At 41.5% G+C, this 26,395-nt stretch overlaps 1 protein-coding gene across 1 annotated transcript; it reads right to left on the bottom strand.

Moving 5' to 3' along the window:
• Positions 1-25,771, bottom strand: OPN5 (opsin 5). The gene is made up of 6 exons (XM_059076560.1): positions 25,642-25,771; positions 21,800-21,919; positions 18,282-18,452; positions 14,609-14,943; positions 3,778-4,019; positions 1-64 (listed from the first exon to the last, which is right to left on the bottom strand). Exons 1-6 carry the CDS (start codon positions 25,769-25,771, stop codon positions 1-3), a joined length of 1,062 nt encoding a protein of 353 aa, XP_058932543.1.
• Positions 25,772-26,395: the final 624 nt, after the last annotated feature.

Here is a 26,395-nt window from a genome sequence, read left to right as displayed (position 1 = left end):
TCATACCTCTTGATGGATTTCCAGCACAGCAGAAGACTTCCTGACTGTGGCTACGGCGTGCAGCCTGGATACAGGAGAAGAAAAATGCAATTTAATATATATATAATACACTATATATGTACATACACACACAGAGATATTTACAAAGATATATATGTATAGCATGTCAAACGTGAGTGCCATGAAGATTATATGCACAAAACTTGAATTAGAAAGAGATGGAAAATAATAATTCAATTTGGAATATTCAAAGTCAAGAAATTCCTTGGGCAGAGCTTTCCAAAAACAAGCCACCGGTTTAGCGCGCACTTCCCGTGCCCTAGTGAGTTTCCTGTCCTCTAGGACAAAATTCTCTGCACACCAACCAACCTACCACTCAGTTGGGCCCTGTGACTCATCCAACTAACGTGGTCAGAGGAGGCTTGATTACAAGCGATGCCAGAGTCTGGGGCTTTGTTCTTCATCTTTACTAAAATACTAGGACTCTGGAATGCCTCAGGCCTCCACTATGCACCACCAGCTCTTCTGAACATTTCTATTCCACCTAAGATTGGCCTTGCATCTGAAGTCTGGGTCACCTGTCACTGGTGACGGGTGGCCTCATTGGTCTCTAGGTAGGTGGGGTAAAAGGCCTATGACTCCACGTGCTGCAATGTCAATGTCTTCCTTTCCCAGACTCTGGTTCACTGGCTTTCAACCATGGCTGTGTATGTGAATCATCTGGGAGAGATAGCCAACCAAACAACTGATGCTCAGGCCTAATCCAGACCAATTCAATCCAAATTTCTGCAGATGGGGTCCAGAGAGCAGTATTTTTTCAAGTTTCCCTGCGTGTCCCTAATACACAGCCAGGGTGCAGAAACACTGTTTACAAAATAGGGGAGACTACTTCTGGATACTAGAGCGTAGTGAATAATAAAACTTCAAAAAGGGCTCTTGGCCACATTTTTTTCCTTCAGTTCATCAGCTTCTACCAAAATCTCAGGGGAATCAATTCAAGGGGGGAAAAATGAGTTAACTTTTAATGAACCGTTAAAATTACTCAAAATTTATTTCAAAGATCTCATATTCAACACATTAGCTTTTTTATTTGAATTCAAACTATTTCCCAAGAGAGTCTCCCATTATGAGTAATGCATTTCAGAGCTCAGAAAATGAAAGACCGAGGATAAAATGAATCCAGTTTAATTCAACTGAATTGTTCTGGTAGTACATAAACCACTCTGGACTGGCTTCCTATGACTACACCTCACTCTATGGACCTCCACATTACCGATTTTCTTAGCTTTTTGATAGCAACAAAGATAAATACGGTCCTTCTTGTTTGTCTGTCTTCTTTGGAAAGCTAAAAAGAAAACTCTGGTGGCCACTGCTCAGCCTTCTGGCTCTCCCCCAAAATAGATCCTTCTAGAATCTGCAACTCATCACACCTTTTCAACATTTCTTCCCTGGAGATGCTTTAACCTCTAGAATCCAAGGCCTCCACCCTGCTTCATCACCACTGCCTGCTTTTTCCACCCAAAGCTGAAACTCTGGAGTAAGGAAGCAGCCCTTGCTTTCCTTAGGCAAAGAAAGTGCTCTATTCCATATAAATGGCTAATTGGAGCAGGTGAACCGAATTATCCCTTGCCTGGCTGAGTTTTCCAAAGCTTTGTGGCCCTAAGTCATTTTCTTCCACCTATTTTTTTTTCTCTTTTTATTGTGGAGTGTTGAATATTGATGTGCTACTCACACTTGTGAGCAAATACACAGAACACAGAGTCAGTCTGAAGCAAAATTATGAGGTGAGTGAAATTTGCCTTCAGTCATCCCTGTCAAATTCCCATCTCCTTCAGATGAAAAAGCGCACCTCACCATTTTCTCCCGCAGCTGTTCCGTTACAAGTGTTCTCCCTACCTGCATTCATAATAGAGTATTAATAGCTGATAAGGGCAAAGTGTTATTATGTCCAAAATAGATGCATTTTAGCATTTGAATTTAACTAGGCAATTCAACAGAGATGGTAATAACCACAAACGATGTGGAAAAAGAACACTAACAGTTGTCACCTAGCCCTTTTCACCTGGACATTTTGTGTAATTATTACAACTTGGAAGATGGGCTTTGCCCTCACCTCATCCCAATCCTAGGCGCTGAGTGGTTCATTTTCCCAAAGATATAGAGCTGCTGTAAATAGCAAAATCGACCTTAAACTCTGGTCTCCTACCTCCAAGTTGTGTGTTTCTTCCCCTGGACCACAGCAACAGCGATAGCGCTACCTTTTGTTTTGTGCCTGTTTTATCTTTTTTTTTTGCTGCTGTACCAACATGCTGAGGAAACTCAGGGTCAAAAGATTTGTCACTTGCCCAAGCACGGTGAAAGAACAAGGTCAAAACCCACATCTTCTCTCACTTCGGAGTGGCATGGATTTATATACACTACCAAATGTAAAATAGATAGCTAGTGGGAAGCAGCTGCATAGCACAGGGAGATCAGCTCGGTGCTTTGTGACCACCTAGAGGGGTGGGATAGGGAGGGTGGGAGGGAGGGTGACGCAAGAGGGAAGAGATATGGGGATATATGTATACATATAACTGATTCACTTTGTTGTAAAGCAGAAACTAACACACCATTGTAAAGCAATTATACTCCGATAAAGATGTTTTTAAAAAACCCCCACATCTTCTCACGGTTAGTTCTACTTTTTCCTCTGTTCCCTACTTACTCAAGGAAAATAGCATTGAAAAAATATCTAGACTTCAAGTGAGTAAGAATTAAGGGGCTGTTCAATACCCCTCACCTCAGACCAGGAATTTGGTGCTTGTTCCACATTCTACTAAGACGGTCCCTGAGTGGATACAGAACACGACCAATCACCCTCCACTGTTGACTCGCCCGGAGCCTTTCGGGTCTTTAGGAAAAATGGCGCTGGGTCCCCAAACTCACTTGTTCATTGTGTAGCAGAAGGTGTAAAACAGGACATCAAAATCACAAAATGTGGGGGAAGGAAGTCTAAAAATGTAGATCTTTTTATTCTGTTTAATTTTTTATTATCCTACGACAGGGATCTTTTCAGAAAATGGGATAATTAAAAACAACACAGTAGTCCTAGCATAAAATGTTAATAAGTGCTAACATTAAAAATGCAGATCTTTTAGAATGTGCTTGAACTTGAATGAATATCAGTTTAAAGCAAGTAGATATAGTTACGGGTCAACGTGCTTGAGTTTTGAAACCCAACAGACCTTCACCTTGCTTGAATCTCCATTTCCTCATCTGACAAAGAGAAGGGATAATCTGGGTCTTGCTGTGAAAATAAAGAAACTGGCAGAGAGTAAAAACGTCATCTCCCCTTCTCCCCTTCCTTTGCCTGACCAAATCCTATATCTCAGCTAATGGTAGAAATGTCCCAAACAAGAGAATCTTTTCTGTTGTGAAAACTTGATTTTGGATCAATGCCATGTGGCACAGTAACTCAACTCTTGGAGTGAAGTGGATTTGGTTCCACATAAGGAAGAGCGATACAGGGTGGGTGCTCAAATGGGCATGGCTCCGTGTCTCGGCTGCTCTACAATAAAAAGCAGAATCACTCTTCCCACCCTCTACTCCTGTTGTCCAACTCCCTTATATCTGATTACTTGATTACAGGAATTCTGGTGAACAGAAAGTAAAGTCCTCCTAGCACTAATCCTAAGTGGTGAGCTCTAACCCTAGGAAGGCAGCATTCCCAGTGGCTTGAACCCCACTGGATTTTGAAACAAAGAGGGTATCATTCATTTGCAGCTTCAGAAATTTTACCTGAAGTCTTCCAAAGATTTCTTCTTGGTGGCTTTCAAACCACCAGTTTGGCAACAGGCAAATTTGTAATCGATGACCTGGTAAATGATGGGGTTGTACACAGCTGCCGATTTTGCCAGGAGGGTTGGCACCACAGAGAGCTGTATGGGGATGGAGTCTGGCCTTCCGAAAGCTGACCACACGGAGACCACTGCGTAAGGAATCCAGGCGATCAGGAAGCCAGCACAAATCAACATCGCTACCTGGTAAGGGAAAGCGACAGAGAACAAAATCGAGGCACTTGGTGGAAACCATGGGTGTGGGGGGAGGAGCAGGCAGCCTACTTAACACGCAAGAAAGTCTGTCTATCATGTTTTCATTTATCTTGCCAGTAGGAATCATTTCATATGGATCTCTGAGACGTTCAGCCAGAAAAAGTTATGACAATTCTTATCCCATTCACCGCATCTTGTCCATTCTCCACTCCAGAATTTGAATGTACCCAAAGACCCGAAGTTTAACCCTATAAAAGGTGTCAGATTGTGCCTACATGGAGCGGGAAAATCATGCTAAAAGGACATCTGTGAGCCTGAAATTTCCAGACTTCTCAACCCACATTCACTTAAAAACTACATGGAGAATATGTACACCTTGATGAAATTTTAAATCACCCTCATTTGTCTCAGGAAACTTAGAAACTCTGCCTTTGTTTGAAATTCTAATAGGAAGCTGCTTCAGAGATTTCTATGAAATGTAATTTCCTTTGGCTCAAGTTTTTCTCAAGTTTGAGGCTCAGATGGTGGAAATTCACCAGCTACAAAAGCCAAAGAGGGTCATCAAGCTTGAACCAAAGTGACACAGTCGTATAAAACGAGACTTTTCCAGAAAGTGCTTTTCTCTCTCACCAAATTATATTTACCTTTAGAAGCCTCCTAACTTTCAGACCAAAGAATAGTTAGAGATAGGGTTTAAAGCACCCTGACTAGTTTCTCACCATCTGCCATGCAGTCTCTTTAAGAATGTAGTCTGGGACTTCCCTGGTGGCACAGTGGTTAAGAATCTGCCTGCCAAGGCAGGGGACACGGGTTTGAGCCCTGGTCCGGGAAGATCCCACAAGCCGCGGAGCAACTAAACCTGCGCACCACAACTACTGAGCCCGCGTGCCACAACCACTGAGCCCGCGTGCCACAACCATTGAGCCTGCGCGCCTAGAGTCCGTGCTCCGCAACAAGAGAAGCCACTGCAGTGAGAAGCCCGCACACCGCAACGAAGAGTAGCCCCCGCTCGCCACAACTAGAGAAAGCCCGCGCGCAGCAACAAAGACCCAACGCAGCCAAAAATAAATAAATAAATTTATTTTAAAAAAAATAATGTAGTCTGACCCTGTAGATTATCCCACTTGAATTCAACAAATCTTTTTTTAGCAAGTGCTTTGCGTGAGACACTGTGTAAGTGCTCTGGAGACACCCGCACACCTTCGTGCCTGGGTTGTATCCCTCTAGAGCACAAACAACTACGTGACAAAGCTGAATATGGTTTAAGTGCCAGCTCCGAGGAAGACAAAATTCCATGCTGTGGAGCAAAGTCAGAACAGTCTCATGAGGAATGTGGCCTATAACCTACACACTGGCAAATGGAAATAAAGGCAAGTGAGACCAGCACAAGCAAAGGTAAAGACAGGTATGTGTGAGGTTTGTATAGGAACTAGTAAGCAATTCACTTTGAGTATGAGAAAGCAACCAAGGGAGCCTGGAAAGAAAGATAACATCCACGTATTCAGGGTTCTGTATAACATATTACTGAGCTTGCCATTAATTCCATACGCCTGAATGCACGAGCAGGATTTTGAGCAGGAGACATATGAGAGCCACGTTTAGGAAGATTAACCTGTAAAATAAAATGCAGCTGGGAAAAATCGGAGGCAGAAAAGTCGTTGTTTATTCATTCAACCAGCAAGCATGATTGAGCATCTCCTACGTGTTTGTGTTGAGGATAAAAGAATGAACAAAGTAGACCCAAGGCCGGCGCACCTAGACTTTCCATTCTGAGCAGGTTTGTTTAGGCGACTGTATGAACAGGAGACAAGAGGGGTCTTAATTAGAGTACTGAGATTTGCAAAGGAAGTCCAAGCTTTCGGTAATGCGAGCTCTTTTAAGCCCTGGTTGAGAGAGCGTGAACTAACTTCAAAACATCCTTAATACCATTATCTACTAGATTATTCTTTCAGTAAGATAAATAATGAAACTGTATTCACATTTACCCACTGTGTGATGAAGATCTGGTGTTGTCTGTTTGTATTTATTTTCCTCTTCCCAGTATACCTTCGGCCTTAGCATTGCCAGCAATCCTTCTGCCCTGTATACTCTTTTATGGAGTTGGCATCTCAGGAATCACAGGAGCCAATTCTGACCAGAGGACTGCATGCCCCTGGCTACAATCCTAGGAGCAGGGATGGACACGTGACTAGAACAATCATAATCAGACCCACCTTGGGATTTTATAAGGCAGTTTTAGGAAAAGTCAGCCTTCCTTTTGAGTTACCTAAAGGCCTGGGACGGGGAGAGGCTGGCGCTATCTGAGGCCAGGAACCACTTCCTTTCACAGCCCCCATCCCCTAACTTAAGAAGTAAAATGTAAAATAACAGCTCCCAGCACCCAGGTCAGCAACATCAAGCTGGAGGGTCAAGGATGAGGAATGAGACATCAGATATTTTATTAATAGTAGTTAAAGCAACAATATTTGCACATACTTTATTGTTTCTGAAATTCAATTGGAAGAGTTTTTCCCATAATCAAGTCATTTGTGTGCATGTGCATTTCAATATGCTTTTGTGGGAGCAGAGCTATTGCATGCAGGAAATGGTCCGTACCCCTCAGTCTACTTGATCTGTGGAACAGCCTGTCAGTAGGGCGTGCTTGCCCTGGGAACCCCATGTGTGTGGGCTGTGTCAAGAAGGAAGCATGAGAAATCTATCTGAAAGTCTCAGATTCTAAAGTTCTACCCAACAAGTTCAAGGATCATCTTTAAATATTAACTTTAGCAGAGAAAAACCTCAACAGTAACCATTTTGCTCCATTTTGCAAATAGAGAATCTAAATCCCAAAGAGGTGAATCAAGTGAGCCCAGATCTCCTGCATGTCCTGAAGTCCCGAGTTAGGGTCCTGAGCTAAAATTCTCACCCGTGCTCAGCAGTTATAGAGAAGGCCTGACGCACACATGCAGCTCTCCTGCTTACTTGCCTTTCCATCTTTCTGCAGAAGCTTACCCAGGAGAAACAGCATGTGGTTTGGTCTGTGTGACTTTTGTTTGTAAATGGAGTGGATGCCTCAAAGCTCACAGTCAGGGTCGTTTGTTTTTGTTTTTTTTTTTCTAAATCCTCAAATAAACAATAACGATATAAATAAAGTTTGCTCTAGCAGATGTCTGGGAACTTAACATAGCTCCATCCTTTCCCCTTTGGTGAGTCATAAGATGATTTCACAGTATCTCAAAAGCTGTTTTCTGTGTTTCTGCCAAAGTCATTAACAAAAAATAGATTAGCACTTGGTCCATAATATTTTCTGTGTTTTACATATTTTCTCTTTTTATGGGAGTGTATAATGGGAACAGTAAGGACTGAAAACATTTGCATTTTGTTATTCTTTCTAAAAGGACAGAAGAGAATTAAAATACACCAAGGTTTTTAAATACATAGCAAAGGAATCCGAGTGGTCTTTCTGAGATTAGAATAAAGCTAAATACTTCAAATTGAATGACTAGAAATCAAGTTTAAAGCAGAAAGAGGGATAAAAGCTTAGATCTCAAAGTACTGCGTAATGTTACGTATGTTTTTGAAGTGAATACAAAGTGAATATGAGGCACAGTCATTTTCTACAAGCTTCTCGTGTTAAATAAACTCCACAAAATATTAAACTTTGAAATATTAAAGCTATTCTTAAGGGAGACTACAAAACTTTGCAAAACTTTCGTGTGACATTCAGTTTTCCCAGAACTTTCTACTCAAGTGGGAGCACGTTTAGCCTTCCCATCACTCTGTCTTTCTCTTTCCATATTTCTAAGTGTGTCCTCATTTCTATTTTCCAAACTTTCTCTCCCAGACATCCTTAAAACCAATTCTAATACAGGCACCTGTACCCATCGATTTCTTCTAAGTTGTTTATTTTTTTAATTGCTTCATTTTTATCACTGCCTTTTGGTTCACTGGAAAAGGAGTAAAACTTCAAATTCTTAAACTAGGCAGTTTTTGTGGGAGGAAATTCACAGAATACGTGTTTAGCTTCTACAAAAGAATCACACATCTGCAACCCTGTTGATTTTTAAAATATCTTGCTGCAGAGGGCCAGGAAATACTGGTATGTTCCAGCTACACGGTTCAAGCTGGCATCGAGTGTCGCGTAAGCAATACTGCCCACAATGGATTAATCCCAGTGAATTAACCAATTAAAGCAAGAATAGAATAGGGATGAAGAAGTTCTCTAAGGCACTGCCTCTGGGCCCAATACATCTGAACCATTACAGCAGAGAAGTTTTCCAAAAAGGGAAGTCCTATCTCATGTGTGTGTGGAGGCAGCGTGGAATAGTGGGGAAGTCTGACATGGAGATATTCAGGTTTGGATTCCAATCTTGGTTCAGTTCCACTGACCACGGGAAGGGAGACAGAATCTCTCTCTAAGATCTGCCCCTTCAATTCCTTCCACCAGGCTCCTTTGCCCAGATATAGGTAAGACTTCAGCCAACATTTGAAGCTGCCTGCTACCTTGGATAATGAAATAGATGAGGAGAGGACTGGATGTGGAAGTGAAGGCTTAAAATCAGAGCCAAAGAGATGGAGCAAATTCCCCACCAATGACAAGGCTGAATCACACTCCAGAACCAGCTAGACTACTGAGGACAAAGATATTTCAGGGATGAGATAAGGTCACAAGGAGAGAGATCACCACATCTGTGCATTGAGAGACAGGGCAGCAGAGGGTCCCGCCTGCCTACAGAGAGCGTACAGTTGGCAGGAACAAAGGCAGGATCATATTTGGTTTTCTCTCTTGGCTCTAGCCAGCAAGTATATGGATTTGTTCCCAACTAGAGGGGAAAACGGTAATGAAGGATGGCAATGCAATGATAAATGCCAATTGTAAGACCACGACCCTCCACGTGTGGGCAGCCTGTCATTGTGTGGTGCTACCAATGACAAGGAGGAAGGTGGGGAGCCGGACAACTGACCTACCTTCCTCGGCCCTCTGTTTCCTCATCTGTATAGAAACAGGGGTAGCGATATTTCGCTTTCACACCACCTTTAAGAAATTAAGTAATGCTACAACTCCAAACACATCTAGTTTGAGTTTCCTCCTTCCTTCTATTTTATCAGCAGAATGACAACGAAGGCCAACTGTCTCAGACCCACCTTCATACACTGATGAAAAAAATTCCTGAGAGCTTTGTGATCCAACTAGGAAATATTAATTTATATTTTTTTTAAAAAGGAGTAAGGACCTCCCTGGTGGAGCAGTGGTTAAGAACCTGCCTGCCAATGCAGGGGACACAGGTGTGAGCCCTGGTCGGGGAAGATCCCATATGCCAAGGAGCAACTAAGCCCGTGCGCCACAACCACTGAGCCTGCACTTTAGAGTCCACAAGCCGCAACTACTGAGCCCGAGTGCCACAACTACTGAAGCCCACGCACCTAGAGCCCGTGCTCCACAACGAGAGAAGCCACCGCAATGAGAAGCCCGCGCACCGCAACGAAGACCCAACGCAGCCAAAAAAAATAAATTAAAAAAACTTTTTTAAAAGGAGTGGAAGAAAGAGGAGAATTCTGTACTTCCCAGTTGCAATTTTCTCAAATCTTAAAATACCACTACTCCATAAACAAGCGAGAGCTGTGATTGGAAGGAGAGGCTGCAAATTAGGTCATGTCCCTCTATGCATCTGTGTTTTGAGTTGTAAGCAACACAAATGGACTTTAGCTGAGTGAGACAGAAAAGGAATGCACTGGTTAGGACAGAGCATCACTGGGAATGCTCAACTGAGAATTGGGGCCAAGCAGACAGAAATGATACCCAAAACTATGACCTGAACTGGTTCTGATACACAAACTCCTGCTGCTGTAGCCGTGTCCTTGCGAGCAATCTCCCTGCCCTTCACCAGGTGTCACTAGTTTCTGAGACAGGCTACCATAGCTGGAGCCTTGGGTCATAGCTGCACTCTAGCTAGCCACAAGGGAATCTTGGAAAATCAATAACTTGTCTTTGCATATCTTTTAAGTCAAGAAGCCATCTTTGCACAGAAACATTGTTTCCCCCCTGCTGCTCCCCAGCAAGACATAAAATGTTGACAATTTCTCCACATGGAAATTTCAGACCCGGAAAGGGTTTCAGCCACTGTCAGCCAAAACAAATAACAAATGTCAGCTTTGTGAGATTTCTCAGCGGGCAAGTGTCAAAACTGGCACTGACCCATAGTTTGAAATTCTTTCCTTCAACAAATATACCTGTATATGTTTGAGGCATTGGATTGGGTTCTGGGGACACAAAGTGAACAGAAAGATAGGGTTGTTACCCCTGTGGGCCTTATTGACTAGTGGTAAAGACAGACATGGAACAAATAATCATGGAAGTAAGTAGGTAATTGTAAATTAACTAAAAATCGTGACAAGTTCTACAAGGCAAATGTAAAAGCGGCAATGAAACTTTTTTTTTTTTTTTTTCGGTACGCGGGCCTCTCACTGTTGTGTCATTTAGAAAAGTGGATATGCCAGGTACTCTGGTGGCCCATAGCAGAGGGACTTCAGCAAAGCAGGAGCGATTGGGAAGGTTTCCTGGTAGAAATAAGAAAAATTAAGAGAAACCCAGGTGTCCACAGGATCTGGATATTACTATAGGCCTGGGACATTGTAGGTGAGCTGTGTGTGCTGAATGAATAAATATGAAGTACCAATATGCACAGCACAGTAATATACAGAAAAATTAATTTAAACTTCTGGTATTTCCTTCCTGTGACTCCACCTCCCCCCTCATCATAGCAGCAGCCAGAGTATCCACTGCATTGGTATGAAGGTTTTCACAAGCAGAAATGCCGAGGAAGTAAAACATTCGTTTCTCAGCTTCTGAGTTTCAAAATAGAAATTCGAAACTTACAAGGGAGGAAATAGTTGAAACAGAGGGTTTCCAGTGTGACAAATATGATTTTTGAGTATCTGCAGCCAGAGATGTGCAAGACTAGAAGCATTAAGTGTACAGTGTGGACAAGTTAAAGGGATGTACGTGTATACAAGAACCCACAGTGCGTCCACTGAACCGAGCACAGGGGGCCAGGGAAGGGGTTGGGGGAGCAAGACTCTCAATGCATTTGCACAAGCGGACAGCTTGCGCCTCACTTCCCAGGGTGCCAGCCAAGGTCTTGACATCCACCCAATGGGTTGCCAAAGAAGAATGGGGAAGTACCTGGAATTTCCAGTGCGCCTAAAGAGGCCTTACAGCTGAAACAAGAAAGATGCAAAGTGACCCATGACAATGGATGCCTGAGGCCAGAGGAAACCTTAACTATCTCAGCAATACCAGGGTCAATAAATGACAACAACCAAACCAGATGCCCCCACCCACTGGTCCCATGGAGTTAGAAAGACCTCCCTAAATTTACACAGAGCCTAGGAAGAGGAGGAAAACCCAATTCAACTGAATTTACCCTGATTGTGTAATGTTGTTTGTTTTACAAGGTCAAATGCTGGCATAAAAATGAGATTATACTGAGTCATAGGAATACAAAGAGAAAGCGTGTTTTTTTTTTCCTTTTTGTTCTTTTTGGTTTCTGTAGGGGTTTTTTTTTGCTTTTGCACACCTCTGCAATTTCTGTAGTCTGTGAAATTTCAGCCTGCTATAAAAGTCTAGCAAAACCATTTTTTAATTAACTAGAAGGAAATTACAGTGTGCAGAAAGGTTTATAGCTGGAACATCAATTTTTAAGTTGATGAGGTCAGACTGGCAAAGTGCAGGCCCAGATAATAAGCTACCTAGAAATAAATAGAGTACACAAAGAAATGAATTATTTTGATCCCATAATCCAATGAGGTGGCCTTTAATAAGTTTTTAGAGCAGGACATTCTGAAGATCAGAAGCATCAAATGAACAAGCAAAGTGCCAATCCTGAGAGGTAGTTGAATGGAGGACAAGGCTTCTAAGACTATGAAAAGGCCCGCGAAGGTTTTTCTACTTATTTTTACTCAGTACAAAAAAAAATCAAAATTAACTAGTAATTGAAAGTAGTTTAAATCTAGAACAGAAGGTGTCACAATAGAAAGTTCTGTTTATTTTTCAACGTAGGTTGAATTTTGACTTAAATAGTTTGCACAAATGTGAATAATTAGAAGCATTGTATGTTTAGGTTATTTTAATATAGGTTTTATATACACAAATGAAGTTAAGATGTAACATATAATATAGATATCATATATAATATAATGAGAATACATGTTAGAAGACATATATAAAATAAAATCATACACATATACGCCTACACTTTTCCTTTAACATCGCTTTAGTTAATCTGGTCTGGGTGAGCCTGACTATTTGGTCTACACAGTGCAGGGCAAGGAGAATGATAACACATCACGTTTGGGATTGACATATACACACTACTATATTTAAAATAGATACCCAACAAGGACTTACTGTATAGCACAGGGGACTCTGCTCAAAACTCTATAATCTAAATGGGAACAGAATTTGAAAAAGAATAGATACATTCATATGTATAACTGAATCACTTTGCTCTATACCTGAAACTAACACAACATTGTTAATCAACTATACCCCAATATAAAATAAAAAGTTTTTAATAAAAATTAAAAACAAACAAAATAACTTTGCATCCAATTAAATGGTATATGCTGAGCTTCCCCATGTATGATAATGAGCTTTAGAAGCTCTGACTAATGAGCTGCCCACGCTCAAGAATACACAAAGAACCAGATGCTAGGGTATTGGTAAAAGCTGGCTGTGAGTGGCGTGCGTTGAGGAATTCAACTAACAGGAGAGAGGATGATGAGTGATTGCCTCAGAGAAATGGGAGAAGGGCCTCATGGGTAAGAGGACTCAGACTCACTGCTTAAGAGCAGCCAAGCATCTCAAGGCCAGTAACCTTGGGGGACGGGAAGAGGAGAGGACATCATATGACATCTCAGCAGCTCCACGGCAGGCCACACCACAGGACTGCAACTGAGATCACATACCCATGTGACAGACATCACGTGGTTCCCTGGGCATACTTCCACGAACTATTGAACACGAACACTTTTAGCTCAGTTGCATTCACCTAGTTCCTAGAACAGTACTTGGTACAGGATAGGATTTGGATGAAATGGAATCCACATTTAACTTGGATTAACTTATTGGCATTAGTTTGTTTTTTACATCACAGACAGGAGCTAAAGGAAGAGCTAGAAATGAAGAACTTAATTCATGATCCTGAATTTATGAAAATATTTCTCCTACATAACAGCCAATTGTAAGCTAGTAGATCATGATTCCTGATGCTGCATATTTGTCTAGGTAGAACGGCTCTATTTTTAGGTGATCAGTATAGATTTAGAGTGATGAAAACTTCGCTCAAACTTTCTTCTACTCAAATGTGGAGTTTAGGGAGTAAAGGAACCGGAACCTCTAGCTCTCACTGTGCAACCAAGAGGTCCTTGCACAACATCTAAAAATCTGAAATTGGGAGAGAAAACTATTACTAGGACAAAAGTCCTGACTTAGTAGGTAGCCACCTGTGGTCTGGAGGGAACTGTGTTATTCCTGGTCCCTAAGGCCAGTGGTCTCCAGGGTAGGCTGTGAGGACACTTGAAGGTGGATATCAGTCAACATGATGGATTGGGACACCAGAAGAATGATTAGAACTTCAATCTGCATTTATTTTTATCTTTCAGATATAAGATGGAAACTAGGGTGTGCTAATATTAAAAACACAGCTTGAGAGTATGTGCTGAAAAATATCTCCTCGATATAAGGGTGAAACGTGATGCAAGTGTAAAGACCACTGCCTTAGCCCTTACCGGAAATCCTAAAAGTTAGCAGAGACATGAGGAATTATGATTTCTTTAACATCATCCATGCAGCCGATGACAGGATAACATGTTTATCTCATTGAATCCCCACCCCAACCCAGAGAGATAGATGTTACTATTCCTGTTACGTTAAGTGAGGAAGTAGATATCCAAAGAAGTTAAGTATCTCTCTCTGGGTCACAAACCTGGAACGTGTCGGTGATAGAATCCAAACTCTCATCCGTTTCCAAACTGTCTGCTCTTTTCCTTACACCACAATATCTGAAGAGCTGCCAACTCTGAGACTAGCATTTGCCCAGGGACTCAATGCTGCAGAAATCGCTCTTGTGTGAAGATGGGTTTCCCATAGGAAAGCAGACATGGTAAAAGCTCTTACTCTGTTAATAAGGAATGTCCCCTAATCGTGCCCATCAAAGTCCATACAGGACAGTAAATATTGTGAGGCATTCTATGAATCATAAAAGTTATTATTCTTATTAGTGAAATAATTTTAAGAAGCAATAATATCCTATTCAATAGAAAGAAAAAGCCCCCACTAGATCCATTGTATAAATTTGGTAGATATTAGATGTGTGTGTGTGTGTGTGTGTGTGTGTGTGTGTGTGTGTGTAAATGAGAGTGAGATAGAGACAGAGGGAAGAGATACTACAAAGGTTTAAATAAATAATAACAAAGTTCATAAGGATATAAACAGTGGACATTCGAAGTTCTCCCAGTCTCCAACATTCTCTATCCTCTTTGCCCTAAGAAGTTTTAATTGGTTAGAAAACATGTTTGTAAATTATGACTGCAGTTACCTTGGTCAGTTTCATTTCCAGCACATGGCTGCTATGGATCCGACTGTCAAAATGAGCTACTTCTTTGGAGGAAGACTTAACCTTAGCAATGATCTTCACATAGGAGAACACGATCACAGCCGTCGGGAGCAAGAGGCAGAAGAAGAGGATGTTCAGGATGAAAATCTGGCCCCCTACTGAGGCCTGGGCCAACCACCAGTCCAGGGTGCACGAGGTTCCGAAGGGCTCAGGTGCGTAGTCCCCCAGACCTACCAAGGGCATGGTGGTCCAAAAGGAAGCATAGGCCCAGATGACGGCCAGGCAGATGTAGGCGTGCTTTCTTTTCAGCCAAACCCCTGGAGGTGGAAGAAGAGCATTACCAGGATGTAATCTACCCTCCACCCAGATACCTCCCTTCGATAGGTCAAATTCCACATCCAAAGAGTTAATCCATTGGATTCTGGGAGAAGTGGTCAGTAACCAAAGCCGGAGGGAGAGCAGGGTGGAGGGAAGAGAGTTCCAGAGCTTGGGCCCTTTTTCCAAGAGAATAAAACTGGAAGTGATTTCACAGGGAAGGTTTTCTCTAGGCATCTGGGAGCCTTGGGAGGGGGAAGTGACAAAAGCTGGGGAGAGGTGGCAGTACAAAAGATGAGAGGACGCTGAAGACAGTGGAAGATCTTGGGGAGATCATCCGGAATGACCTTTGAGATGCTATCCGGGACAACTTGTATTCTACCAGAGGCCAGCTGGTAGAATATAAAGATGGAGCCCCCAAAAAAGCATGTGTTAAGGGTTTATCTAAGGTAGAGTCCTTTGCGGGAGGAATGATAAGACACTGCCTGTATCTTTAAAATACGCTTCTTCCTAAAAGCTCGTGTGCCTCTCACCTAAGCGCTTGTGGAGTGGGTGTTGGTGCCAGGGTCATGACTGTGTGGGGTGACGTTATGGGTGACCCCACTGGGTGAGAGCAGATTTTTGAATCTTCCAATGTTATTAATACGACAGTCACATTCACACAGCCATAGATAGAGAAGTGGGGAATCTAGGTAGATCGTATCACGTTCTGCAAAAGAAATTCTGTGAAAATATTTCCAGTAAAAGAGCAAAAAAAAAAAAAAAAAGAGCTCTGTGTCTCAGCACTAGTTTCCATTCGCCGAAAGAGAATTCCAAGAGGCAGAAACAGTGCAGTCATTTAAGGAAAGCTGTAAAGCACTGGCGATCATTTGCAAAAGTTCACTACAACCACCTAAGACAGGTCGGCCTGATCTAGGGCTTCAGCCTGCAGGGGAAATTACCTCCATACCGGTTATTGCCTGAAACCCAAAGGGCCAGAGAAGTTAACTCCTCACTGCCTTGCTTTTTGGTAGCAGAGAAGAAATATCAAAACATGCTTAATAAAAGCCGAACGATTTCTTCAGCACAGACTCAAGGCCTGCCTCTGTTTAGTGTCATGTGAGGTCTGGGAAATCAGAAGGGCCTAATCCTTCTCATTTCTAGTATTTGACCCTCTTCATGTAACCTTTCCAGACGTCAGTGTTCTTATCAGTAAAATGGAGAAAATAAAGATATACTGCTTACAGATTTTGATACGGGTGAAATGAACAATGCCAGGCCTCCTCTGCAAACTATGAAGAACTACACTAACACAAATATTTACATCCTGTGTTTGTCTTATTTGGCGCTAGCAAGAAATAAAACAGATTATCTGTTTCCTTTGTCTCTAGTTTTTCAAATACACGGTACCATAAAATGCAAATTTCACGGACCCACCAGATAGGAGTAACAATTACATAGGCACAATATCTGTCAGCTCTCAGTTATCCATTATAATGGAGAAAACACTGGCACAAATAATTATATATATTTATAGGAATGTGTATAGGCATTAGAAGCATTTATGGTTAGGGTTACTTAGTGAGGTGTTTTATACTTACATTCGGTTATGGTGAAAGGCTGTCAAGTACAGGAGGGAGTAGATAAGTAGATTGGTTCTGTGATGCTCCAGCAGTCAGAACTAGGACCAATGGGTGGAGGTTACTGGGAGGCAGTTTTGTCTTAATATAAGGAATAACATTGTAACAACGAGAGCAGACCAATCAGAGAATGGGCTGCCTTGTGCAGTAGTAAGCTCCCCGTCACTGGTCACTGGAATTATTCAAGAAGAGGCCAAGTGGCTGTCTGTCAGGGATGCCTTAAAACAGTTTATCACATTACATGGGAAAAAGGTCTACATGTCCCCAAGCGACCTTCTAATTCCAGCATTCCAAGACACTGCGTGGAGTGTTTAATTGTGCGACAAATCAAATGATGAAGCTAGACTATCGAGAATCAACCTTAGAAGAAGCTGGAAAAAAATATGTCGTTCCCATAGGGATTATGCCCTGCAATGATTCTGGGAATGGGAAGCCTCATCTCTTTAACTGACCCAAAGCCTAAAGTCAAGAGAATATTTAAAAAGCAGAGACATCGAGGTTTAGTATGCCTCAAATATTCCCAGGAAATTGAACTTTTGTTTTTGTGTCTGTAAAATCTATATTTAAAATCTATTTTGATATGACCAAAAATAAGTTGATAGAAAAATATTGAATCTGAAATCATCCAGAATAGTTATAACTGTATTTTTTTGTATTTTATTGGAATTTTTGATTCAAGCTATTTCGATTGCAAGATTTAAGCTGTTTAGAAAAAGAGATGCAAACTTTTTTTAAAGGTGAGCCTGGATGGTGCAGACATTGGGCCATGACCCTACCCCTGCCCTGACCCCCTGCATGTTTGTTTTTTTTTTAAATTTAGGACCGTACACTTTTAAATTATAAAGAGAAATTCCACGCCATTGAGAGTGTCACATCAACTTGATCCTTCCCATTTCAGGCTCCAGGCCATAGTCTGTCCCCCTGGTCACAACAATCAAGCTGATTGAGATTAACAAACAAAGCAGCTCGGTGGGAACCAATATTATTCCCTGGTTGCACCTGGTTCTCAGTATTAAATTTAAAGGGCCCAAACCCTTCTCTTTGGGGTTCAATAGATTTCCAGAGCCCCAAGAAGCCAAAGTACGAAAAGTTTATTTTTCACATGTAGACTCATCTTATCATTAAAGAAAAATCTTTAGCCTCTGAAAATTTGTTTATTGCTGGCTCACTCCTGACCAGTTCTCTTAGCTACTCATCTTTCTACCTACCAAGACCACAAAAAGATTGTTGGCGGTATTTCTGTATGCGTGTCCTTTCCTGCAGGCACGGCTCTCTAACCTGGAGGAGAATTCCTCTTCTCTGCAGTCATAGGGATCCTGAGTGCTAAAGGAGAACCAGAAACTTCTTTCCATATAATTATATTTACTACTTGGGGAACCAGCTAAACATCTTGGACCCAACAACATTTCAATGTATAAAATGCATTCTTTTGCTTGCATGGCGTAACAGGGTAAAAGTTTATACACTTTATACAGAAAAATGATACTTTTAAAAGCATCATAGCCAAACACCAGACATTCCTATAAAAGTAGTATTTAAAGAAACCTACATTGACACAGGTTCAAATCTTTAAACATAGGTTAGAACACGATAAGCTATAAGTAGAAATACTCCTGATCTCTGAGGATATTCATAATCCTTATTACCTCTGGGTAAAACATGTACCGCTTTGACAATCCACCTAGATTTGACTCTCAGGGAATAGAAACCTTCCTACTTACCATATGATAAATAGCAGATTTTCAAGTACCGGTCCAGGCTGACAGCAGTCATGGTGATAAGACTTCCACAGCCGAAGAAAAATCCAGCCCATCCGTACCAGCGGCAGCCAATCCAGCCAAACACCCAGCGGTGACAGAAGCAAGAGATGATGGTGAACGGTTTGCCTACAACTAGAGAGCCAGGCAACTTGTCAAGGGAAGTTCCCTTCAGTTAAAATTTACCTCACCTACCTCAACTCGCTGTTGAGTTTTATCCCATGCAGACAACAGAGAGCTCTTTTTGGAAATGTTAGGTCCAGTGTGTTGACAGCCAGACCCACATTTCTGGGATTTAAGCTATTTATTCCTTCAGGCTTCATCAGTTCGTTGTGTTTGTTTGTTTGTTTACTTTCTAGGAAGTAATCTTCTACTTTAATTCATGCCCTGCACCCGCCTTATCCAGCTGTGCATTCAATCTTCCCCCTCTTTGAAGGAAATGGCTGAGGAAGCTTTCCAAAATCTGTATCTGATCCATCTATCAAATCTGTATCTGATCCATCTATCAAAAGAGGGTTCCCCAATCTTAATGCATTAGAAGAACCAAGTAACTGACATTGGCAGCCTGCAGGTGCCAGCCTGCCCCACCCCTCCCAGGTGTGCCCCGTACCTGGTACACTGTTAGTCAATTAACACGTATTTATTGGGTGCTTTCCTAAGTTAGACGCACATCGCCTCTAGTGGTCTACGCAGCTGGTCTCATACTCTAACTGGCTGGACTGGGCACCCTCATATCCGAGCTTCCCAGTCCTAATGGGTCTATACCCCATTGTCAGTGAGGAAACCCAGTGTAAAAGAATTACTTTTTTGTTTAACAAATGAACTATTTGGTGCCCATTGTGCAACAAGGTGCCAGTGGACAAAGTGGAGATTAAGATTAACAGATTCATTTTTAATAGACAGAGGGGGCAAAAGAAACAAATAGTTTGTAATATAAGATACAATATGATAGAATGATGGGTCATGATGAGTTCCGGGAAGAAAAATGAAGCAGAAGAAGGAAATAGACAGAAATGGTTGTTTTATATCAGGAGATCAGAGAAGACCTCTCTGCACATGTGATGTTTAGGTAGATGCTAAATCAGTGGCTGAGAACTCGAGCAAACATCTAGAGGGAAAATATTCTAGGCAGGGGAGGCAGCAAACTCAGGGCTTGAATTGAGTGTCTGCTGGGTGGGTGCTAAAGACAGCAAAAAAGACAATTGAATGTGACTCCGATGGAGCGAAATTTGTGTCTGTTGTGCCTGGGATCCATCAGCAAAAGGTATTTTAGGCTTCTTTCTGGAGTGGAGCTTTTGATAGACCTATGGGATGTCATCTAGATCCTTCGGGATGCCAAAGGGTTTTGATGAACCTCTTGGAAAGGTCTCTCCCTCCTCCGCTAGGTAGAATGGTTCCAAACCCAGCTGCACATTAAAATCACTGGAGGAGTTTTGTTTTGTTTTGCTTTGCTTTGCTTAATTTTAAATATCAGTGTCCAGAGCTCCAACCCCCAGATAATCTGATTTAATTTATCTGGATTTAATTTATCTGACTTCATTTATCTGGCTGCGCCATCACAATATATTGTTTTTAGCTCCCCAGGCGATTCTAATACATATACATGATTGAGAGCCATTGATATTTAAACAAATATTAGCTGTATAGATGAAATACATCTGGTCTCTAGGATGTGTTTCTTCAAGGTGCTTATAATGGAATTAGTGAATCAAGAAAAAAAATTTAAAAGACATAAAAATTTTTAAGGTTTATAGGAAGGAAAAAATGTATTTAAGAGAAAGCCAGATGTTGCAAAAAATGATCTGAGTTGATCAGAGAAAACTAACCCATGGCAGAAAATGCTTTCTGGTGAATTACTCTAAAGATATATACAGAGTAATGAGGTGGTTTATGCAATTCTACAGCAGACTTACTTGGTTGAAAGCATTTTCAATGCATCTGACCAATTAAGGACATTTTTATTCAAGCCTAGTCTAATTCAGCCTTAAGCATCAGTCGGCTATAAGCGACGGACGTGACTGAAATGGCAGGTTTCATTCAATCATTTTACGTTCAGTACCAGGGAGAGAACCACTAGAGGGCAGCATGGTGAGCTGACCGGAGAGCCATCATTAATGTTGCGACACCGCCATCGCGTGGCCAAAACGAAAATGGCAGACACTTTGCAGCCTCGCAAATTCTCTGAGGCGTATCGCGACTATTTTCACAGAAAGGGACCGGATATGTCACTTTCCTCTTAATGTGCATGTGTATTTTCCAAAAGAGGTCATGATATTTCAGTCTGTCCATACTGAGTAAGGTCTTCCCAAATAACCAAGATCATCCAAACTCAGTGAGAGGGCAGCACAGCCATTGCTGTGTAATACACAGTGACTCAGTAAGTAGACACACCACCAAGACTTGTTTTCAGAGATTGGCAGTGGCAGAAAAATCCGCTTATGAACAGAGAAACAAATACCGGGAAACATTTTAGAAGGGATGCTTTGGATGAGACCCTGCTAAAAGATTTCCAGTGGAAAGACGAGTTGATGTGTGCTATTCAAACTCAATTTCCCTAATTCTAGTAACTTAAAACCATATGCTATGTAGCAGAAAGTGGGGATCCAGAGGCATATTTGAGTGTATCTAGGCAACCCTGGAATTTTATAGATGAATGTAAAGGGAAGTGACTGACCCAAAATTGTTCATATTTGTAAAAATGAATTACAGTTAAAGAGAAATTTTATTCCAATTCCTCCTTGCTGGGTTACCAGAGAGGCCAAAGAAGCAAGAAATAAACCAGTGGTTCAAAATTTTGGCCGCACAATAAATTTACCTGGAAATTCTAATTTTAAATAACCTGATGCCCAGGTAACATTCTCAACTAAATAAAAGCAAAGTTTCTGGGTATGAAACCCAGCCGTGAGTTATTTTTGTTTTGTTTTTGTTAAGTTCCCCAAGTGACTTTTTTGTGCAGCCAAGGTCAAGAACCACTGAACTAGAAGCTTCCTATACTTGCAGTCAGTCCCTAAGCCACGATTAAATATGTCATTACAAGGGCAACCCTTCCCCCTTCCTTGGCTCACCTTCCTGACCCATCATTTATCCTTAAGACCTTACCCCCTTGATGTTTATTTTAACAGATTTCCCTAAGGGAGTGAGGGATGTAACAGAGCTCAAAACAGTGATCTAAATCCTGTCTGTAAGTTTCTGTTTTCTGAATCATTTAGCCCACTATACTGTGAGGTATCCAAAGTCTCATGTATCATTTCAAATTGTATCCTCAACATCTAACATGCCCGGCACATGGAATGGACTCCATCTATGTTAAATGGATGATCTCTTTAGCCAAACAACACTCTGCTGCCTTACCACAAACACTGTAAAGATGATCTGTGAAAGAAGGAGCAAAAGAAGCTGGGGGTAGGGTGATCTGTGAGCCAGCGAGGACTTTATAAGGGGCCATTCAAACCCCCAAAGGAGAAATGGCATGGCTGCGTTACCTGAAATCCCCAGATCACAGATTGCTAAATTGATAGTCATTATTTCCGCAGGTTTCAGCTTCTTTTTTCGTCTCGAAGACATATAAAGGACATACCCATTTCCAAATGTGGACAGAATCCCTACAAGGAAAAATAGAAATTTCCATCGTTAAAACTAGGATTTAGAGCTCACTCAGATATGAAACACTTCTCAATTTCAAAAAATGGACACCATAGATTTAGAGGGTAGCGAGAGGATTCTAAATAAAAATCTAAGTTAAGAAGATGAAATAAAAAGCATGAGTTGTGAGTGACAGGCGAGGGATGGTTTATAGGAGTCAGGGATTGTCAAACGGCACTTACCCAGGAAAAGAACCACTAATTTCCCATTTGTAGAGCATTAGCTTTATAGAACTCCTCCCCTCTGATGAGAAGGGTTAACCCCTTGGCTATCGATAAATCCTGAAGACGAAGTGACCCAAACCAAATGAGGTGCTTTCACTCTTCTTGTGGACTCCTGAGGGGGGGACCAGCATTTGGGAGAAGCAGAGGCCAGATTTAGGCTGCATGACCTCCTGCTAGAACAGCGCCATCTCCTGGACACACATCCAGGACTTTTTTTTGCATCCCGAGGACATGGACGCTGGATATCTGCCACTGCTACTGGACTCGGTATGAAGGGGAAGTGGGTGACAATTCATAACATGGACTCTCCCACTCCCAGCAAAGGGAGAGAAAGTGGCCGTCGACCCACCAACCTACCAACAATGATATAAATGTGTTCCCACGTTTTTATATCCTTTTGTTAATGACTGGCTTTGACATTACAATGATACTGTTCAAAAGTTCTTCCAAACCCAGTTTAAATCCAAAAAGACCCAATCCCTACTGACTTTAGTTAAGAAAAGAATACACCTACTTCCATAGCTTAACATGTAGAGTAGATTTCTTCAGGAATTCTTGCTTCATAGTGTAGCTGTGTATAAATGAGAATCTGGTACAGCTGCCTTTAGTAGTAAGGAATAAGGAGAGTATTAACAGGAGAAACCCAGATTTTTCTATCTTAACTTCTACTTCTCCACCACAATTCATTTGGGGGGCAAGGGGGATAAAATGTGTGTTTCTGCTGATGGTATGAAACCACCAGGCACTAACTGCATTGTGCTCTTAGGAAATTCGGAATCGCAGGAGTCAGTGCTGCCTCGTGGTCTATTAAAACCTCTTTAGCTTTCTGAAGACAGAGGAGGAAAAAAGTAGAAGAGGTGGTGGAGATTCTAAACCAACTAAAATGAAACCCATGTCACATTAAAGGAAACCAGCTACCAAGGCACACTGGGAAACTAAAATGTGAAAACATGGCTGGAAAAATTATAAACACATGCCTTCTACTTCGTGTCCAAAAAGATTTAAAAAACAGTAATTATGCATATGCATTTGATACACAAAGCTCATTTAAACATCCTTTGTCTTTTTACTTCTCTTTTGAGAGTATTGATTTCCTTATTTTTCCTTTCTTAAATTATCTTTACTAATGATTCATAAGGCTTCACCCAGTGCCCAAAGCTTATCAAAAAATAGTCAACTCTCTGCGAGCTGCATGTTGATTATTCCCACAGGCAATCTCCCGTAGGGGGGTATCAGGAGAATGCAGACTTATTTTTAATGAGAGTTAAAGGAAAAGAAGATTAAGAAGGTAAAAGCTAAAGTGAGGGGGACAGTTTTTGATGACCCAAATCCTGACTCTTTCTATGAATACAAAAAACTTAAATCTCGTCTATAGACCGTTAATGAACTACATATTTCTAGTAAAAGAGTCGAGGACGGAAATGGGTCTCTAGTTTATTTCTCCTCTATTCCAACTCACATTATCTTTTCATCTTCCAGTTTCCCCTAAGACTTCTAGTATTTAACAAAGCTCACCAAGAATGTCATTCCACTCTGGTTCCTTAAAAGGAATCTGGGCACATCCCCAGGAGGGAGGGAACCAGACACAGCACCCAGCCCAAGACTGGGTCGAGGATGAGTCCAGCCCCCACCCGCTGACCCTGGCCTCATCCTGAACGAACGACGGCTCTGGAACATACATTTGGCTCCACCCCCCGACTCCCTGAGTGACCTGAGGCTCCCTTTCGTTCCGGGACTCTTTTCAGACCCCTTTATCTGGTGCCTCTCCAGCACTCCCATTTGAATATGATTGTAGATTTTCCTTCCACCCCTGAATCGTCCTCCCTATTTTGTGTCATCTGGAGAAATCTGTCAGGTTACAGATGCTACTTTGTAATTCATTCCTTGCAATTGATTGCGACAAATTCAATTTATAAGATGTCTATTTCTCTGATCATTGAACGTACTTATGTTTAATAAAAATGCAATGTGGATTTTACTACTAGGTAGTCCCTGTTCGGGGGGACAGTAGTTTGCCCATTTTGTTCACGTCTGTATTCCCAGCAACTTAAACAGTGGCAAAGGATAGCCACTCCATATATATTTGTGTTTGAAAGGACATGGAGGTCCATTGATAAGAAGCAGAATTTAAATCAGTACCATAATAACTAATAACAAAGCCAAAGACCCAGGGAATCCCTTTGCAGTGGAACTTCTGATTCAATTTCATCGATTCCTTTTGCCTCAAGCACTGACCAGAGAGGGGTCTCCAGACTTTTCTAATGAGTTTGGCTAATTTCAGGAGGTTAAATGAAAGTCTTAGCCAGTAATAAGTAGATGAGAAAGAGAGAGAGAGAAGGAGGGGGAGAGAAGGAGAGAGAGAAAGCTTGACCCAACAACTGAAAAGATTAAAGGCAGACACACCTAAAGACATAACCCACCTGCACACTGGTTACCCAAATTTAAAACAATGATTTTAAATGTAAGAAAAGTATTGTGCTTGAATCTAATTACCTAGACTAGTGCTGTCCAATAGAAATATAACGGAAACCAGAAATGTGAGCCACATATGTATTTAAATTTTTTCTGGTCGTCATATTAAACAAAGTAAAAATATTACTAAATTAATTTTGAGAATATCTTTACTTAACCTAATAGGCCCCAAATGTTATAGGTTAGACATGTAGCCGATTGTTTAAAATTATTAATGAGCTATTTTACATGATTTTTTCTGGTCCTATGTTTTCAGTATCTGGTGTCTATTTATACTACAGCCCATCTCAATTTGGAAAAGTCACAGTTCAAGGACTCAGGAGCCACATGTGGCCACCACATTGGATACCAGAGTCTGGAAGCAGATGTACCATGCTGTGGATCAGGCATGTAAACTTTTGACCCTGAACTGACTTCCATATATTATTCATACATTTTTTTCAACTCTCATCAAAATCACTTAGTGATGCTATCGCGGTGGGACTTGATTTTAGGTGAAGCAAACACAGTGAATCCATCCTGTCTACAGCATTGGGACAGAGTTCTCTCCATTGTGAAAAGCAGAGGCTAAACTAGATGAGTTCTAAGGTCCCTTCTGAGACTATACTCTTATCCTTATATCAAAAGTAGTTTTCAAAAAGTAAAAACAGTCTATTTAAATAAGAGCTCATTATCATTAATTTTGTCATTCGGTAGACTAGCCTACTATCCAAGCAACCAAAATGAAATATAGTCTCAAGATAAATTATTTTGCTGTAAAACTTCTTTGGATTATCGAGGGAATACTTATCCCTAATAATAAAGATAATAGAGTCATTTCTATGAAATACGTATGAACTCTGTGATGCCACCCCTTCTTCCTGCTTCCTCCCCGCTGTCCATCTCAAAATATCCACTTAAGTGTTGGAATCTTTGTGCAAAATTAACATAGCAGCCCATGAATTTTCTAGATGCAGCCTTTGCACGGAAAAGGCGAGGAAACTTACCAATGATTATTAAGTAAAAGCCAGCCACTAAATCCGCTTCCCAGGAAAGTTTGGAAGCAAAGGGATCCCCCTCCCGAAGGTAGTACGGCAGGCGCTCATCCCGGGCCGGAGCCGTGTGGTTCAAAGCCATGCCCTCCTCCAGCGCCAGGGTCTGAAAGGCAGATACGTGGAGGTCACAGCAGAACTGAAGAAGCCAGCCCGACCCATCTCATAACCACGCCCCCCGCTTTAAAATGAAAAGCACGTTCCCAGAGTCATGCTTGAGTCTCTAATTAATAACTGGTGAACCCTTGAACGTTTTTCTTCCATGATCCAAATATGTCAATATTCAATTCTTCAGTGTGTAGATTAGCCAAGCCTATGTTATCTCATTTCTTTCTTTCTTTTTTTGGCCACTCTGGATCTTAGCCCCCCGACCGATCGAACCTGTGCCTCCTGCAGAGGAAGCATCTAGTCTTAACCACTGGACAGTCAAGGATGTCCTTTATCTCATTTTTTTTTTTTATCATGGCACCCCCTTTGTGCCACCTCACACCTCCCGTGGGTGAATAACAGGTTGAAAGCCAAACCCTACCCATTTTCCTGCTCCTCGCAATTTTTGTAAAGGTCTGAGCTAAGAGAAGATGCATGGAGATAAACACATTGATGAGAGATTTCATCAATATTTTAAAAATATTACAAATGTATAAAATATTTTTAATTTGCCAGAATATGGTGTTTTTTTAAATTATCCAAATTGCCCAGAAGAGCATCT

The sequence above is a fragment of the Kogia breviceps genome, chromosome 10 (assembly GCF_026419965.1).
Source record: "Kogia breviceps isolate mKogBre1 chromosome 10, mKogBre1 haplotype 1, whole genome shotgun sequence".
Taxonomy (NCBI): domain Eukaryota; kingdom Metazoa; phylum Chordata; class Mammalia; order Artiodactyla; family Physeteridae; genus Kogia; species Kogia breviceps.
The sequence above is the reverse complement of the archived record's forward strand: the minus strand, read 5'-3'. Positions and strand labels throughout refer to the sequence as shown.